The sequence below is a fragment of the Neodiprion pinetum genome, chromosome 5, assembly GCF_021155775.2.
Source record: "Neodiprion pinetum isolate iyNeoPine1 chromosome 5, iyNeoPine1.2, whole genome shotgun sequence".
Taxonomy (NCBI): domain Eukaryota; kingdom Metazoa; phylum Arthropoda; class Insecta; order Hymenoptera; family Diprionidae; genus Neodiprion; species Neodiprion pinetum.
The window spans coordinates 31,791,048-31,808,285 of record NC_060236.1 but is presented as its reverse complement, the minus strand read 5'-3'; the positions used below and the strand labels follow the sequence as shown (position 1 = coordinate 31,808,285).

At 33.0% G+C, this 17,238-nt stretch overlaps 1 protein-coding gene across 3 annotated transcripts in view; it reads right to left on the bottom strand.

Moving 5' to 3' along the window:
- Window positions 1–118: 118 nt before the first annotated feature.
- LOC124218464 (hepatocyte nuclear factor 6) overlaps window positions 119–17,238 on the bottom strand; it is a 49,532-nt gene continuing 32,412 nt past the window's right edge. For 2 of the 3 annotated variants that reach the window (XM_046624952.2, XM_046624953.2), the window contains 3 exons: window positions 11,037–11,060; window positions 9,791–9,906; window positions 119–7,986 (listed from right to left, as the gene is read on the bottom strand). In XM_046624952.2, coding sequence (XP_046480908.1) covers window positions 7,777–7,986; window positions 9,791–9,906; window positions 11,037–11,060 — 350 coding nt within the window. In that variant the 3' untranslated portion in view covers window positions 119–7,776. The remainder of the gene's footprint in view (window positions 7,987–9,790; window positions 9,907–11,036; window positions 11,061–17,238) is intronic. The other variant, XM_046624955.2, reaches the window with a different exon arrangement.

Genomic DNA, 17,238 nt, shown 5'->3' with positions numbered 1-17,238 from the left:
ACATCGTCCTGTGTACTGAAACGAAAACTGGCGAAAATCCATTGCTATTGTTATATTGTTTGTTTGTTTGTTTGTTTTTTTTTCCCCCTTCATCTTCTCGTTTATCTCTCACATCATATTTTTGGTGTGTTTATTTATTAACGTTTTTTACTCCGTTTTTTTTTTTTATTTTTCTTCAATATTCTTAAGTACGATATTAATGTCTACTTATATTATAAACCTACTTCTAGTTACGTCTATATGTATAATCCTTGCGACGTGTTTCATTTTAATTAAATTATATATTTATATGGTATCAAGTACTCGAAAATACTTCTGATGGCAAATGAAAAGTAAAAGAAATCATTACGTTTTCTTTCTCGACACACGTTTTTTTTTTTTTTTTTTTTTTTTTTTCAGCTACAATATTTAATAATTAAGGTATTCTTGTCTAGTTTGTGTTGATTTTTTTTTTTTTTTCCAATCTTTTTATTCTTACGTCGCGCTACATTTTTCTTTCTCTCGATCTCTTTCACTCCGCGCGATCGTTATATTATAATCATAATTATAATAATATAATCATAACAATTCACAATTGTTTAGTACTTGCATTGTTATTGTTTTCCTTGTGTTTTTCTGTTTTTTTTCTTCACGGCTTTAGATTACTTTGTTCACTTCTTTCACCTCGTTTTGTTTATTCGACGTTTTTTTTTCAGCAATCTTATTTTATTTATTTTTTGTTTATTTTTTTTTTTTGCTCCTCCGTAATTTTCTCATTTCGTTTTCTGTCTTTATTTTATTACTTTTATTTCAAGCATTTGCTTACTCCTCTCTGTAATTAATTAGATTTAATATACATGTATGTATAATCTTTACTCCTTATTGTCGTGCGAACTGTTTTTTTTTTTTTTTTTTTCTCATATATTACACTAATAATCGGCTGTGATGCGGTTTGGGAAGAAAAGAAATCCAAAAAAAAAAAAAAATCAAAAAAATAAGAACAAACAGGCAAAGGTAAAAAAAAAAAAAAAAAAAAAAAAAAACTGCAATCCTTCGATCATCAAATTATAATTATTATAACTCAGAAGCATTTAGATCGCGTTATTAGATTTCTTCATCGTTAAATTTATAATCGAGCAGTGAGGAAAATCAATATGTGAGTAATACGTTCGTTGATATATTATTTGATAATAATTGACGAAGGAGAAATTTTTTAAATTTACGTTAACCGGAAATGATATTGAATTGCAATATTCTTTGTCCGTTTCGTCCGTATGATAATTTACGAGATATGTGCGAGTATTATGATAATAGAAATTGTATACACGTTTTTGTTGTTGCTTTTTGACCTTTTATCGTTTACATTGTACAATTTTAAATAAGGTAAGAAAAAATTAATTGAATGAAAAGAAGAAAAAATAAATAATACAAAGTATAAAACCAACGATTTTTCCGTTCGTCTAAAATTTTTCAACTCGTAAACGAACTGCATTAAGTGTTTAAAATACGTGTGAGTGTTAAAATTATAGATAATAATTGAAATTTTTTTTAAATATTCGCCAAGCGTTTCGATAAATACTATTATACAAACAAACAATAAATAACGCTGTACTATTTATATTTCTTTGTGACATAAGTCAGTGCGGTAATAGTATTTATAATAATTATAACTATAATTACAATAATAATACTCGGTAAACGGAATGATTATACAATGAAATGTATCTGTATACGTATACATGTATGCACGTAAGTAATTGGAATGTATTTTTGGTTTGTTTCCCCAGCAATAAAATTAACGTTTTTTTAATCTGAAAAAAATTAATACGTAACCGAACTGTAGGAGAAAAAAGAAATAAATAAATAGACGGATACGAAGAAAAATTGGCTAGTATGCGTAAATCGATAAGTAACTGCATACGTGATTTGTGCTTCGTAGAATATTATTTTTATGAATTTTGATATATGTATAGTATATAATATTCTCTTCCTGGTTGCCTTTTACAATGTTTGTTGATTAAATATTCAATTATCATTTATATTTATGTATATAGCAATTACGTACACGTATTTTTAATATACATATACTATACATATATTTATATATGTGATTGCATTCAAAAATTTATTCATACACACGAATCGAAAAAAGAGCGTCTATTGAAAATCATTGTATATATACTTGTGTCTTGACTGCAAATTAAGAAAAATTTTATCTACGTTATTGTTTCCCATTTTTCGCATTCTAATACGTAACAGTGTGAAAAAAAACTGTGAATGCATAATTCATATTATACATAATAATAATAATAATAACGTATAATACGGAGATATATTTAAATAGGTTTTCGATACTAATTTTACTCGTGTTTATTTATTACTTGTATTTTTCCGTACGTGTTCTCTGTTTTCTTTGTTGTCTTCTGCTTTACCTTTAATTGTTATTATTATTTACACTACGAAACAGCGAAATGAGTTTCAATTTTTATCAATCAATCGATCGATCAATCAATCATCCGATTAGACAATTTATTCATTAATTAAGTAAGATTGCCGCATGGCCGATCGCTTTGAATTTCTTCTACGTCTGCGTGTACGATTCTATAGCGATTGCTTTTATTTATTTATTTATTTATTTTTTATTGCATCATTCCAGTTCTCGTACAATTTTAGGATTAAATTTTGATTGTCAATTTTGTTGGGATTAAAATTTCGCGAATGATGATCGTGTCGAAAATTTGGTGAAATCGGTAACCATAAAGCCAATCGAAAGCTCGTCTATTATTCTACTGAAAATGTTCATGTTTCAAATCATACAATGTTTTGAAAGAAATCGGTGTGTAATTTATTGCACGATTTATATCGTAAATTTGATAAAGTATATAAGATATCTAAGAATGATTTACGAAAGCACGAACCATCGACAATAGAACGAAGCACGAAGATCAACAATATTGTCAATTATATAAATTTTGATCTAGCATATGCGATGATTCGGTCTTTCGTGATTTATTATGTGATTTCTAATGTAATTCATAGAATTTACAAGATAAATCATGTAGTAAATTACACGTTGAATTCTTGTAAAGCGTATTATGAATTTGACACGTGAACATTTTCAGTATGGTTGGTTGAAATTTTAACTACATATTTCTACACGTTTGTTGGTTATAAATGAAATGTAAACGGATTTCGTAGGAGATAAGAAAGCTTTTTTTATGTAAATCGATTTGATTCGATTGATCGTGCAAAGAATGCATCGTGTTTTACAGTCGAAATTCAAGATGGCGGTTCAAATAATCGATGCCGTTCAATTGTTTGCGTACAATATTCGCTTCTCTTTTTTTTTTTTTCCTCCCCTCGTACCAAACAATGCAAATTCTTGAACGTACATAATTTAAATAACAGCGCCGGATAGAATAACGCACGCGCAATCGTACGAACACAAATTTCAGCGATATTACTAATAATTCTCATTAACGATAGTATAATATATCATTTGTTTATACTTATATCATACATTATAGTAATTATTACTTTTAATATATTATACTATAGTTTCAATTTTTTCTTTTTTTCTTTTTTTTTTTTTCTTGTTCAATTCTTCTTTATCATTACCACTACTATTATCATTATTTTTACTTCTCTTCCTCCGTTCATATGCGCTTATCTATACATCTCATTATATATTCACTATATACGTTATACGCGTGTCCCACTTTTATACATTATACGTACCTATATGACTACATATCGCATCTCTACCTAAAGTCGAGCTAAAAACTTTTGTTTCTTAACAAAAAATCTGTCGTATGTATACATATATATATAATGGTAATAATAATAGTAATAATAATAATAATAATCAACGTAATCGCGTTACACACAGTTTTATTTGTTAGATTCCATTAATTTTTCTCTCTTTTCATTCCTATACAAAGTTGTTTTCATCTTTTCTTTGTATATTTTCGTTCTCCTCGTAACTATAATAAATTTATTTACAGAATTATCATACAATATTTTTCATTCACTGAGAGTTATCATTATTATGTATAATAAATTCCGTATTATGTACACACCCTATGCATTTATGGGTATTACAGTACGTACGGCAACGACTACGCGGGAGTTACACTCACTTTGTTGTTTTCTCTATTTCTAATTTGTTTGAAAAAAAATTTCGCACAAACCGCGCGCAAACAGTGGCATCAATTTTTAGCTTATTTTATATTTTAATGCAAAAAAAAAAAAAAAAAAAAATGTCTGGAACTTAAAATACAAGCTTTATTTATCGTTGGTAAATTTTTGCAAAAGTTGATCCGTTTGTGAAAATATTTTTTTTTTTTTCACATTTGCAGTTTGTACGAGCGATGCGAACTTCATTCGTTTATCTCTCCCTCTTTAATATGTGTAATTTTACATCGATCGAATTGATATTTTATAAATTAATTCAAAAATCGAACGTTCCGTGTCGTTTTAAATATCGTTTCTAACATAAAGTGCGCGCGCAGCTCGCGCGTTGCCGTTCAACTGTAATTCTGTGTCTGACCAATACGCTGATATCTACTACTTATTTTCTGTAGCGCGGTTAATTCGATTTCCGATCAAACTGCAATGTATGTCTACGAGATGTTAGAATCGTTCTTTGTTTTCTCGGTCTTTCTGTTATTTGGTTTGCTTGGAATCTTCCATCTGTTTTTTTTTTTTTTTTTTTTTTTACTCTTTTGCAGTGTATTTACGACTTTCAGTATATTTCGCCGCACAATTTGGTTCATTCTTGGTTCAAAATGCTTCATCCGTGTCGTGACTAAAGTAAAATTACTTCCATCTTCATCTTTCTATTTTTCTATACATATATATGTATATATAGTTTGTGTGTGTGTGTGTGTGTGTGTGTGTTTATAGTGAAAAAATCGCTCGTCTGCATTTTGCTTACTACCTCAATTACACAGATATATACTTACACAATCTATCGACAGGCATATAACATGTATATAACCTATATACCTCTACCTATGTATATAATATACACATAATGTACCTAAATTTAACAAATTATTCATCTTCATCGTCATCTTACTTTACTTCATCCTATCACTTTTAATATCTTTCTTTTTAAATTTCGGTGACTCGGTAGCGTGTATTGTTAATATGTATATCTATTGTATATATGTATAGTATGCAATATACCTATATATATTGTTACTAATATTTAAACCCTTAATCGTGCATCTTTGTCTTCTTCTTATTTTTTTTTTTTTCATCTTTGATTAAAATTAAAATTATTACAATAATAATAATCATGTTTGTTAATATATATATATATATATATATGTATATATATATGTTTATTTTGTACTATATATGATCTTAACCCAGTAGCCATAGTTATATATACATATATACACGGCTACTCTTATTGGTACGCGTTTTCAGTTTTATATGCAATTTAATTATTATTGTTATTGTTGTTATTATTATTATTATTGTTGTCATTACTGTTGTTATTATTATTATTATTATTATTATTTTCTTGTATGTTTTCTTCGCACAAATTTCACCTCGGTTTCTTTTAATTACATCTCGTGAAAACCTCGATGTTTCTGTTTTATCATCTCCCCCGTTTGCAATCCGTTCACTCTCGTTCACTTGTTTGTTCGATTGAATTTCATTCCTTATTAATTTTTTTATATTATTCTTGCGAGTATATAATATTCGTATAACGCGTTGCACAGTGGCGTTTTTGTGTAATTATCAAACACGCGCAAAGTAACTTATTATACCTATGTATATAATAATAATAATTTATATAATATATATATATATATATGTATACATATATATATATAGTGTAATATGATATACCTAAAAATCAATTAGGTACCCAATGATATATTTCTTTACTTATGTATTGTTATCCGTTGGAATGAATAATTGATTAATCACCACGCTTTAATTTTCATTATATTATTATACTTATTATTATTATCTCGCATATATACGCATATGTATAATACATATAACAACATATATGCGTTTCCGAACGGATATATATATATATATATATATATATATATCATGATTCCGATCCCGTTTTTCTTCTTTTCTCTAATTGTATTATAGTTATAATAATAATAATAATCGTTATTATTTATTACTATTCTATTAAAATTATATCATGACTCTTACTAAATTATCCTTATTGTTTGTATTTACGTACGTATATGTATGTATGTATGTATGTATTTGTCTTATTTTAATTCAAATTCTTCATTTGTTAATATATTATATTATATAATTTATTTACAACAATATATATACACATATATATATATATATATATATGTATATTATGTTTATATATTTATATATATATATGTATATATATATATATATATATCGAGTGTGATTGTTTTGCCTCGCGTTTTAAGAACGCGTCACAAGCATATTCGCGTCATTTTCTTTCTTTCGTTTCTTGCCTTTTTCCCCATCTTCGTTTTAAATATACATTAGAGTTAATAATTATTCTCACAGGCGCTACAACGATTTGTAATATATGTATAATAATAATTGTTTCTCTTCCCTTCGGCATATTCGTTATTCTTCTTTGCCTTTTTGTTTATTTATTTTTTTATTTTTTTTTTTTTTATCCTCACAATCTGGTTTCTCGTGAAATTATTGTTTGTTTGTTTGTTTGTTTGTTTTGTTTACTTCAAATTATGTTGATTATACGCTATGTAATATCGCTATGTGCATTATACAAATGTTCTATTCTTATACCGATCCTTATTAATACTTATTCTAAACATTATTGTAATATAATTTATACATGTATTATATAACTTTTGTCCGGGCGACCAGCAAGGAGTTATAAAACGAGTCGATCTTTCGTTCCTTAAAATCTTTTTTCACTGCACTTACGACGGTGGAAATTTCGAGTACGTTGTTCGATTTCGACGCGGATTCGTAATGCGACATATGTAGGTGTAAAATGATATTCGCACATAATGTACGATTTGTTTTCCGCTGAATGCATAAACAAAGAAATTAAAAAGATATAAAAAAACTTTAAAAAACAAAAAAGAACGTGAAACAAAAACACAGCAAAACTTTACATTTACCGAATAAAATAGCAACGAAATTTTGACTAGATATTATAATATGTATTCAATACACGGATCATCTTTTAAAGATGATTTTTAACCCGAGAAATAAAGACTAGCTGCACAATTATTATATATACGAATTGTGAACGAAGTATTTGACTAACTATTATAATCAATACATATTTAACAACACATATTAATATTGAAATAGGATTAATATAATGATAATAGTATATTAACGATAATAATATAGGAATAAATCATCTTTGCCTACACTAAATAATAATAGTAATGAAATATATATATAAATGGCAAAAATATGGCACCTTAAGTATACAGTAGCGATTGGCGAAGGGAAAATTGAAAAAAAAAAAAAAAAAACAATAAAAAAACAAAGAAATACTTAAAACAGAAAACATGTAATAATATTAATAATGATGAATTGAAAACTCACAGATAGTTTGCGGTAATGAAGTTCGCGGTTTACTTTGAATTGCATGAATTCAGGTGTATTTACGTATAATTTCGTTTGTTTTTCCCCATCAATCGAACAACGACTCTCTTTTCCCGTAACCGCGGATGCATTTCTTTGTCCGTCTAGATCTGTGCAGCGTGTGTGTGAAAAGATTTATGAAAAGGGTAGATCCTCTTCGGGTGACTCGTCGTGATACTCCTCGTGGTCGGACGTATGTCACAAAACGTCGGATGCTTGCCGAGATCCAAGGCCAATCGTCGGTGACAATTGACCCTCGTCCACAGCAACGGCTTTCGGGTCTTCGTCTTTCCATTTGTCCATCGAACGCCGCCTCGCATTCATAAAGAAGTTCCCAACTGTCGTTGGTTCGAGACCGAGCTGACGCGCGATTGTCACTTGCATCTCCTTCGACGGCCTCTTCGTTTCCTGCGGGGAACAATTTAGTCATGCCTTAAACTTCGACATTATTCTTCTCCCTATCTCTTTCTCTCTTTCTATGTAGATAAATAGATAGACATATAGATAGATATACGGATAGATAGACATATAGATAGACGGATAAATAGATAGACGGACAGGCAGATAGATAGATTGATGAATAGATAGATACAGAACTCTCTCTCTCCCTCTCTCTCTCTCTCTCTCTGTCTTACTCTCTATTTTTCTTTTCTCGAACAAATTTCGGAATATAGTATATTGCGTTACTAGCGCGAAGGGTGGGCGATTTCCGACAAGTGTGAAGTTTGCAGCGTAAGCCAAGGCGAGCGGTAAGGGCTTCGCTTGGTCGCCATTTTTGTTGCAATTTGTGTACAGCGTGTAGGTTTTGTGCTGCAGTCTGACCAATTAAAAATAAAAAAAAAAAAAAAATTCATCAGCTCTCGGACGCCGCCATTTGCTACGGCCATTTTTGTTCCTACGGAAAATTCATCGTGTAAAGACCTTCCTCTATCCCCTAGTCTATCTACGGACCTTGTTTTCCAACACCTGTGACCGAGAATTCGATTTGAAAAGTGCAACGAAGGTGACATTGACAACGGGTAAAATTGAGGTTAGGTAACTAACGCTCGGTGAAACGGTGCGCAAAATTGAGTTATTCTATAGTGCGCATGCGCCGTAGACAGCCTTAGTGTGTAAAATGTAGCATCTCAGTTGAGCGCATGCGCGAACGATGTTGTACGGAACTTTTCGAAAATAGGGCACTATACTCTTCGCGCGGTTTTTGGTAAAAATGATGCTAAATTGGAAAACGGCGAACTGGAAACCGCGGTTGGAATTTCCATAGCAAGTCGCGACACAGCCTCGAATTCTGCATTCTAACCTGCACATGTGTAGCCTCGTGGATGGCCTAGAATATGTATGTATATAATGCGGGGAAAGCTGAAGGCCTAGCTAAGAAGTTGCAACTAGAAGCGAAATTATTCAAGACAGATCGATAATGTGGAAGTTGCCAGCGGACACCGCGTATTGTATATGCTTTCCCCTTTGCATGTTACTTATAGCTTGTAGGTAAATGCCGCCATGTGTGCATATCCTCAGACCAATGAGTTTTGCATAATGCGAATCGAATGTTTAAAGGGGAAAATGCAATTGCAGATACACCCAAATTTTTACTATTCCCAGACGCGCTGACAGCTTTTCCATTTTCTTTGCTCGGTTTTTATACCGATAGTTTCCAAAACTTCACCTATCTGTAAACTTTCAATATTGTTGAAATTTGTACCTTAGTACTCGAAAAGGAGCTCCGTTCATGCGTAAGAAAAACAATTTGCCGAGCTTACCAAATATGGCTGAAGAAATGTTTCATTGACTCGAATAAATATGGTTCCCCTCAATAACCCAAATTATTACTCCGATTACTGTTATTTTTATTGAATCAAACAAACATTGTTTTCGACGTATATTTGCTTTCCACATTTGGTAAAACCAACAAATTCTTTGTACGAGTGTATCTGAACAGAGTAAGCTCGATTTTGGAAAAAGTATTTGTCGCAAACACGTTCCAATTTTGGTCAAAATATTTTCTGATTTCTCTGAATAGACGACCAACGACAATTAGTAAGAATCGATAAGATATAAAACTTGGGTCTGGAAGGCTTGAGCCATCTTTAGAGGAGTAGCACATTTGAAAAACGATGTGATTTTCCAAAAAAAAAAAAAAAACAGTCATTTCACCGATTTCTCTGTGTCGTACGAGAAGTGGAAGATAGCAGAGGAGGACAAAGAGGCTTACTTTAAAAATAGCCTGTAGAGTACGGCGCTGAAGGTCTGTGAAAACCAGTCGTGGTTTCTTGGGGGCGGGCTGTTGGTGTTCGGCCTGGGTCACCATCTCTTCTTTCCTCTTGCATGCTGAAACGATCGAAAACAAAGGAGGAACGTTTAGGAAATCCGTCCCAGGGCCTTTCTTACGACTGTGTAAAACTCAAAGCCCGCGTCGTGCAAAGTGCGGTGGAATTATTACAATTTTTGAAACGCGTTATAACTTCCAGAACCTTGTGAAATAAATTCATTTTTTCATTCATCGGATCAGTATTCGCGAAAAATAATCACCCTTGATGAGGTCAGTTGGCCAAAAAATGTTTCAATATTGCAATAAAAATTTTGGAAGTCTGTTCGATGATTTCGCTTTGCAAATTCACCGCAACGAGTTTTTTTTTTTTTTTTATCTTGGCGGCATTGCTGAATATTTAATTTTACAATATTGCATCGATATACTGATTATTATCAGTAAATGGCAATTGTGAATTGATTACTTGAAAAAAAAAAAAGAAAACCCGTTTCAGTCAATTTCTAGAAAATATAATCTTCCGAATAAAATAAGCCATCGTGGAGTGAAATTAAACGAATCTAATAGATTTCCAACCATTTAGAAGCTAAGCATATTTTAATTTTAATTAGAGCATTTTTTATTGTTGTACTTTTCAGCATACGAATATAATTTTTTGCCAACGAACCTAATTCGTTGTCAAAAAAGTTTTCCAACCGTAGAGAATTCCCTGCCGTTTATCAGTGAACATGGAATCAAAATCGTCTTGTCACTAAAATATACTTAAATTTCCCAGTCGATATACAAGAATCTGAAGAATTATTATTATAACCCGATTCCAATCGAGTATCTTCCTACCCCGAGGAACTTGATAACTTTGGGCGATTCTGGGATTGACTAATTTTAAGTCGTGCAAAATTTATGCCCGCTGTTATATCCGTCTCCGTCTCTGCAGAGCTGAGTTACTCTCGAGTGTATACCGTCACGATTTCGGGTTCAACTAAATTATAACACTGCCATTGGGTATGGCTGAGGATCACGAACATGCTGTTCACGAATTCTCTGTATCATCGGTATACAATATTTAAAAAATTTTCGTCTCCAGTCTCGAATAATTTATAGATTTGTTCTCTTTGTCTTTTTTTTTTTTCAATTCCATCTCCGAGAGATTTTAACAACGTATATAAAGTACGTATGAAGCGTATATACTCACTTGCTCGATGTGGAATTTGCGCAGCTGAAAAATAAAAAGAGAAAGATACGATGAGTATTGGATTGTGACGCTTTGCAAATCGACATGGAAATGTTCTATGAAAATTAACGAATTTGCCTGTGTTAGTTTGTTTTTTTTTTCTTCGTATGTATAATGTTACGTATGTGTTTGACGATGCATAGCTATATACCAATATATCAATAATACACATTTTAAATAAAAACACAAGTAATATATATATATATATATATATATATATATATATATATATATATATAAATATAGGCATCACAATATTCATGTTAAATATAACAGCTGGGATTGCATACGTTGCATAATTCCAAATTCATAGTAATAAATGGGTATAACGTCTACGTTGTTAAGGGAACGGGTATAACAGGTCATAACATAGGGCTTGCTTTACTAATGGATTACATAATTCAAGTGTTGCGAATTCAGTGCAATAATGTTTGTTCTGCAGGGTACCTACAAGGGTATAATGTTGTTCGTGTTTTCTCACGGCCACCAGCACTCCTTCACTAATTGCCACCGTTGTTATTTCAACTCTTATTACTATCATTATCGTCATTGTTATTACTGTTATTATCATCATCCTTATTATTACGGTTATTATTGAAAAAGATGAATATTCAGTCAAGTTACAATTATTATTTACCTTGTTCGAAAACAAATTACCCTCCTTATCGGAGATACCAATAATTTAACTTCTGGACTCGCAAATGAAGACGATCAATGCGATGTGTTATTTTAACGTACAACTGAAAAGAGTTGAAACTTGATTGAATTCCATCATTTCAAGTGATAGCTGTTTCACTGATCAAGAGTGAGCCATGTACCAATTTTGTGTCTAAAGCGAAATTACTCAAAGTGAATTCTCGATAGCTGTTCTCCTGGGTAAAAATTTTACAACCCGATGTGCACGCATGTTTCTTTAAAACCGAATTTTTCACGCGAAAAAAATCCAGTCTGTAAAATATCTGACAAACGAATCGAAGCGTCGTAAGATATAATCAAAATGGCCGTCGTTAGCACGCTTGCGGTTTGATTTTAATTGTAGGATTGTTTACAACGCATAGCATTGATCAAACGCTGTTTGACCCGACAGAAAATCATGGCAAGAATGGTTTGACTATGACTTGACGTTCCGGAAAAAGTCCGAGAACCGAGAATCCAGCTTCTAAAGTCCTGTCGCATATAAACGCACGTTTGCATTGCCTGTACAATGGTTCACTCTTTGAGACGTACCGGTGCCCTTGATGTGGTTATATAATTTTTGCGACGTTTTTGGATTTGTAGTAAACTTTCGATCATGTTTGCGAGAGTATTTCGAGGCATGCATATGTTGATGGTTGAGAGGTTGGGTGTGTTTTGAGGTTACGTTAGAAATCCCACTCGCGGAGTTTCATCCTGTCACGATCGGATGTATCGGTATGGGTATATATACATAGGTACGAGTACGACGTACCTGAATTGGTGCTTTTATGCGAAAACAAACACATTTACACACACACACACACGCATACAGACACGTATATATCCAGGCGTGGAAAAAAAGAGAAAACAGTACGTAATAATAACAGTATAGGCAGGAGGAATAATAAAACCTGCAGGGAGATATACCGACGTATGAGGATTTCATTCGCTTTGATATAACCAACTGGACTCTCCCTTCCTCCCCTTTCTCCTCATATCATGTGCGCCACGGATACATATTTGAGAGACACGTTTCGGGCTCAAAGTGAAAGAGAGAGAGAGAGAGAGAGAGAGAGAGAGAGAGAGAGAGAGAGAGAGAGAGCGGGTTGGGGGGTGGGAGGTTTATCCCCCGCACAAAAGGACTGCCATATGATCCGATCGGTTCTTAATTTAATACTACTACAACGAATTGACAACCGGGATATTTTTTATGCCTGCCTGATCGCACTTTGACATATTCCTTCTCTTCTCCATTTTTTCATTCCATTCTCTCTCATTCTTTTAATCTGTGTACCTATCTACACATTATATTTTTGATAATCTCTTTTTTAATACCGTTCACGCAGGGTCATCGTATACAGAAGGAGAAGGAATACGTCGAAAAAATAAAAGTCGAAACAGAGAGAAAAGTGAGAGAGAGAGAGAGAGAGAGAGAGAGAGAGAGAGAGAGAGAGAGAGAGAGAGAGAGAGAGAGAGAGAGAGAGAGGAAGAATGAAAGACATACAAGATTAAAAAAGGACGGTTGAAATTCTTTGACAATATCGCGGTGCGGTTTGAGGAACAGAAAACGACGAGAAAAGATACATTAATAATGATAGAATCAAAATAAACACATACGATACACACACACACACACACACACTCATGTATATATGTTTATACGAAAATTAATATCTGCATACGACGCCGTTGTGTCCTTTTGATGTCGCGGGACACTCGGATTTTGTACGTTAAGTGCACAGACTGGTTTTTGTTATCACGGTATGACAGTATAAAAGTGATTACGATCAAAGCAATCATTCGAAAACAAATGCAGTGCCGGTTTGCATAACGTGAGCGTATATATTTATATATCAGTACGACATTTGTCTCTTTTCTGCTATTATTTTCCGTTACATCTGCCAAGAATTTCAGACGTTACGTTACGAATCGACTTTGAAGACAATATTTTAGAAGAGAAAAAAGAAGTATGAGAATAAAAATGGCACGAGGTTGTGTAGTTAACGTATAATACCAACCCTGTATGGGTACATGAAAAATATTCAGTTACACAGGTTCACGTTGTATAATATAGCTGGCTATTCGTTGCACGTGGTACAAAATCGTTGCCCTCTCATTGTCCCTTCCCTTATCCGCGGAACATTTGTATGTACATACATATGTACACCTATGTATGCGTATATATATATATATATATATATATACATTTACATACCTACAATATTTCTCTGCAGGCCAAATGGCGCAATCATTTTTAAGTTATTCTAAACAAATGACGGTTTGTTGCGACGTTCAAGATATTCAATTTCGACGTCACGATTGCCAAGACTTCCGGACGTATCGCTTCATAACACGTTCTTTATCACATTTTCTTACGCGAGCTCTGAGATTCAAGCGTACTTAGACAAAACGTGATTTTAAATTTTCCCGCTAAAAACCGCCCCGCGACACGTCATTCGGCACGGACCAATCACAGAGCGCGAAGCTAGTTTCTCACAGATTTGAACCTTTCGCACATGTTCTGACAAAATTCAGACCTCGTATAACCTGGTTTAGGTATAAAAAATGTATACCTGTAAATTCTTACATCCACATTCGATTTCTTTTTTCCTCTACTTCTCTCTCGATCGATATATTCGTTCGAATCATTATGTTTTCGCCCGATTCGCTTCGGAGGAGTGAAAAGAAGCGCGCTATGGCGGCCTTAGGCATACGTCAGATGCACCCAACGTTTCCCGTCTGATCGGGTTCGGCGGGCAGGAGCAGCTTTTGGCGCCAAAGCTCCATCGGCATGATCAGCGTGTGTTTGAGCCGCGAGCCGGTCGCGCACAGTGATATATATATATATATGTATATAAACACATATATATACGTGTATATACCCACACGATCTCTACCAGGACGGGCAGACTTTGAGGGGCATGTTTGATTAAGCTCAGGGAGCCTCCGATAGAATGCCTCTGATCACATTTTTCCGCCGTTCGCGCTGTTCGCGAACCTTAGTCAAGCTTAATGAAATTACTCCTGTTTCATGCCATTGTACACACTATGTACATACATACACACATATGATACGCCACTGCTGCACGGTATTTCGCTAAGATGCCATACCCATACCTATGTAATACGGTATACCCATACGGTGTATTCACCCTTTACATTGTCCCATTTCGATGGATAATTGTTCACCTAAAACTTCTTAGTCGTGTTTAATCTACTTTTCAATAATCAGACTGAAAGGAGTTTTTCCTTCTCTACGTTCGAATAGGAATTTCGTCGACTTTACGGTACCCACACATGGTTTAAGCATAATTATCGTGTTTTTGTAGCTCGTTATTACGGTGCCATCTCATCGTCATTGTAAGTGTATAATTCGCCTGGTGTATAATGTACATATACATCCACGTGTAGATTTTGTTGGTATTGTTGTATCTGCAGAGTTCGACAGGCTATAAATACATACATGCTATACGTCAATAATTAATGATAAACAAAGTTCAACTATGTATATATACATTACCGTGTATAAGGTTTACTAACGAAAATCAATATCCAATGTGTTCGTATGTAATACATACATACATATCCGGTATATATATATATATATATATATTATATATACATATATATATATATATATATTATATATACATATATGTGTAGGGAATCAGCTAAAACAACTATGGGTATAACATACACGACGATTGCATAGGGTATACATGGAAAATCGTATGGCTTAGTATAAATATGTTACGTATTAACATCTATTGTACGTATGTCATGGAGCCTTAAACAATAATTAGTAACAACGGATCATCTAAAGGCGTTTGATATATAGATATATATATATACTAGGGTGCTTTTTTTTTTGGACTATTTTTTTTTTTTCGGTCCCATCGTGAAATTTTGTTGGAAATACAACAAAAAAAATTCCCTGAAAGATTGAGCCCTTAATATTAATATTAAGTGCTCGCCCAAGGCATGTAAAGATTTCCCGCTTAAAATACACGTAAACTTTAATTTTTTTCTTTAAAACATCTACAGTTCAGAGGCATTCTATGGTGTAGTCTAGGACGTCGGTAGGTTTTCTTCGGAATGAAATGCTCTACAAAAGTGCTCATTGCGGTGAAGTCGTAACTCACACCGGCGAAGTCGTACGGGCCACCCAAACCCAATTTTTTCATGAAATTCTTGTCTTTTTACCCGTATCTCGTAAATAACAAGAGCTACAAAAAAAAAATATTCGACAAATTTGTAGGAAATTTAATTTTCTACAAAAAACTTTCAGAAAACCAAATTGCTAACATCAGTATTTATTGAGATATTGGGCTTTTAAGGTGAGGAAGTATGGAATTTTCATGAATTATTGAGTTAAATTGTCGAATTATTGATTGTCGAATATTTTTTTGTTTTGTAGCTCTTGTAATTGTAATGATGTACAAATAATGTAATGTACAAATTTATTGAACATTTCTTTTTTTGTAGCTCTTGTCATTTACGAGATAGGGGCAAAAAAACAAGAATTTCATGAAAAAATTGGGTTTGGGTGGCCCGTACGACTTCACCGCAATGAGCACTTTTGTAGAGCATTTCATTCCGAAGAAAACCTACCGACGTCCTAGACTACACCATAGAATGCCTCTGAACTGTAGATGTTTTAAAGAAAAAAATTAAAGTTGACGTGTATTTTAAGCGGGAAATCTTTACGTGCCTTGGGCGAGCACTTAATATTAATATTAAGGGCTTAATCTTTCAGGGAATTTTTTTTGTTGTATTTCCAACAAAATTTCACGATGGGACCGAAAAAAAAAAAAAATAGTCCAAAAAAAAAGCACCCTAATATATACATATGCGGGGTTCAAGGTGCAGGGAAAAATCATTCGGCGGATTAATAGTATCTATCTTATGCATTGGTTGTTTTTTATTTTTTTTGTATTTTGTTTTTTTCGCACAAGATGCTCGCGAAAAGAAGTATATTACATATGTCGTGTGTACGTAATCTACATATGTATATAATGCACAGTGTATAGGGATTTTTCGAACGGAATTTATACAAGGGTTAGAGATTTGTTGATCTGTATACTGTGTTGTTGTTTTTTTTTTTTTTTGCTCTTTCTCTCTTTTTTTTTTGGGTGGGGGAGGGGCGGGGGTGGAATTTTATTTCTTAGAGAGAGAGAGAGAGAGAGAGAGAGAGAGAGAGAGACAGACAGTGAGGCAAGGTATAAAAAGGCATAGCGAGGTAGCGAAAGAGTTTCGGCAGGTTTTTTTTTTTTTTAGTGTCTATTTTCGTTTTCTATATATGGGATTTTGCGGGGGTTTTTGGATTACGTAGTTCGTTTGACGGCCATGCAGCTACTAGCCCGGTGGCGTTTTATTGAGAATCGATCTCTTTCCCTGAACATTGACAATAAATTCTTCTTTTTATGAAATAAAAATTAATTTCTCCCTCACACACCAGATTATTGAATCAGTTTTCGACAGTCTGTCA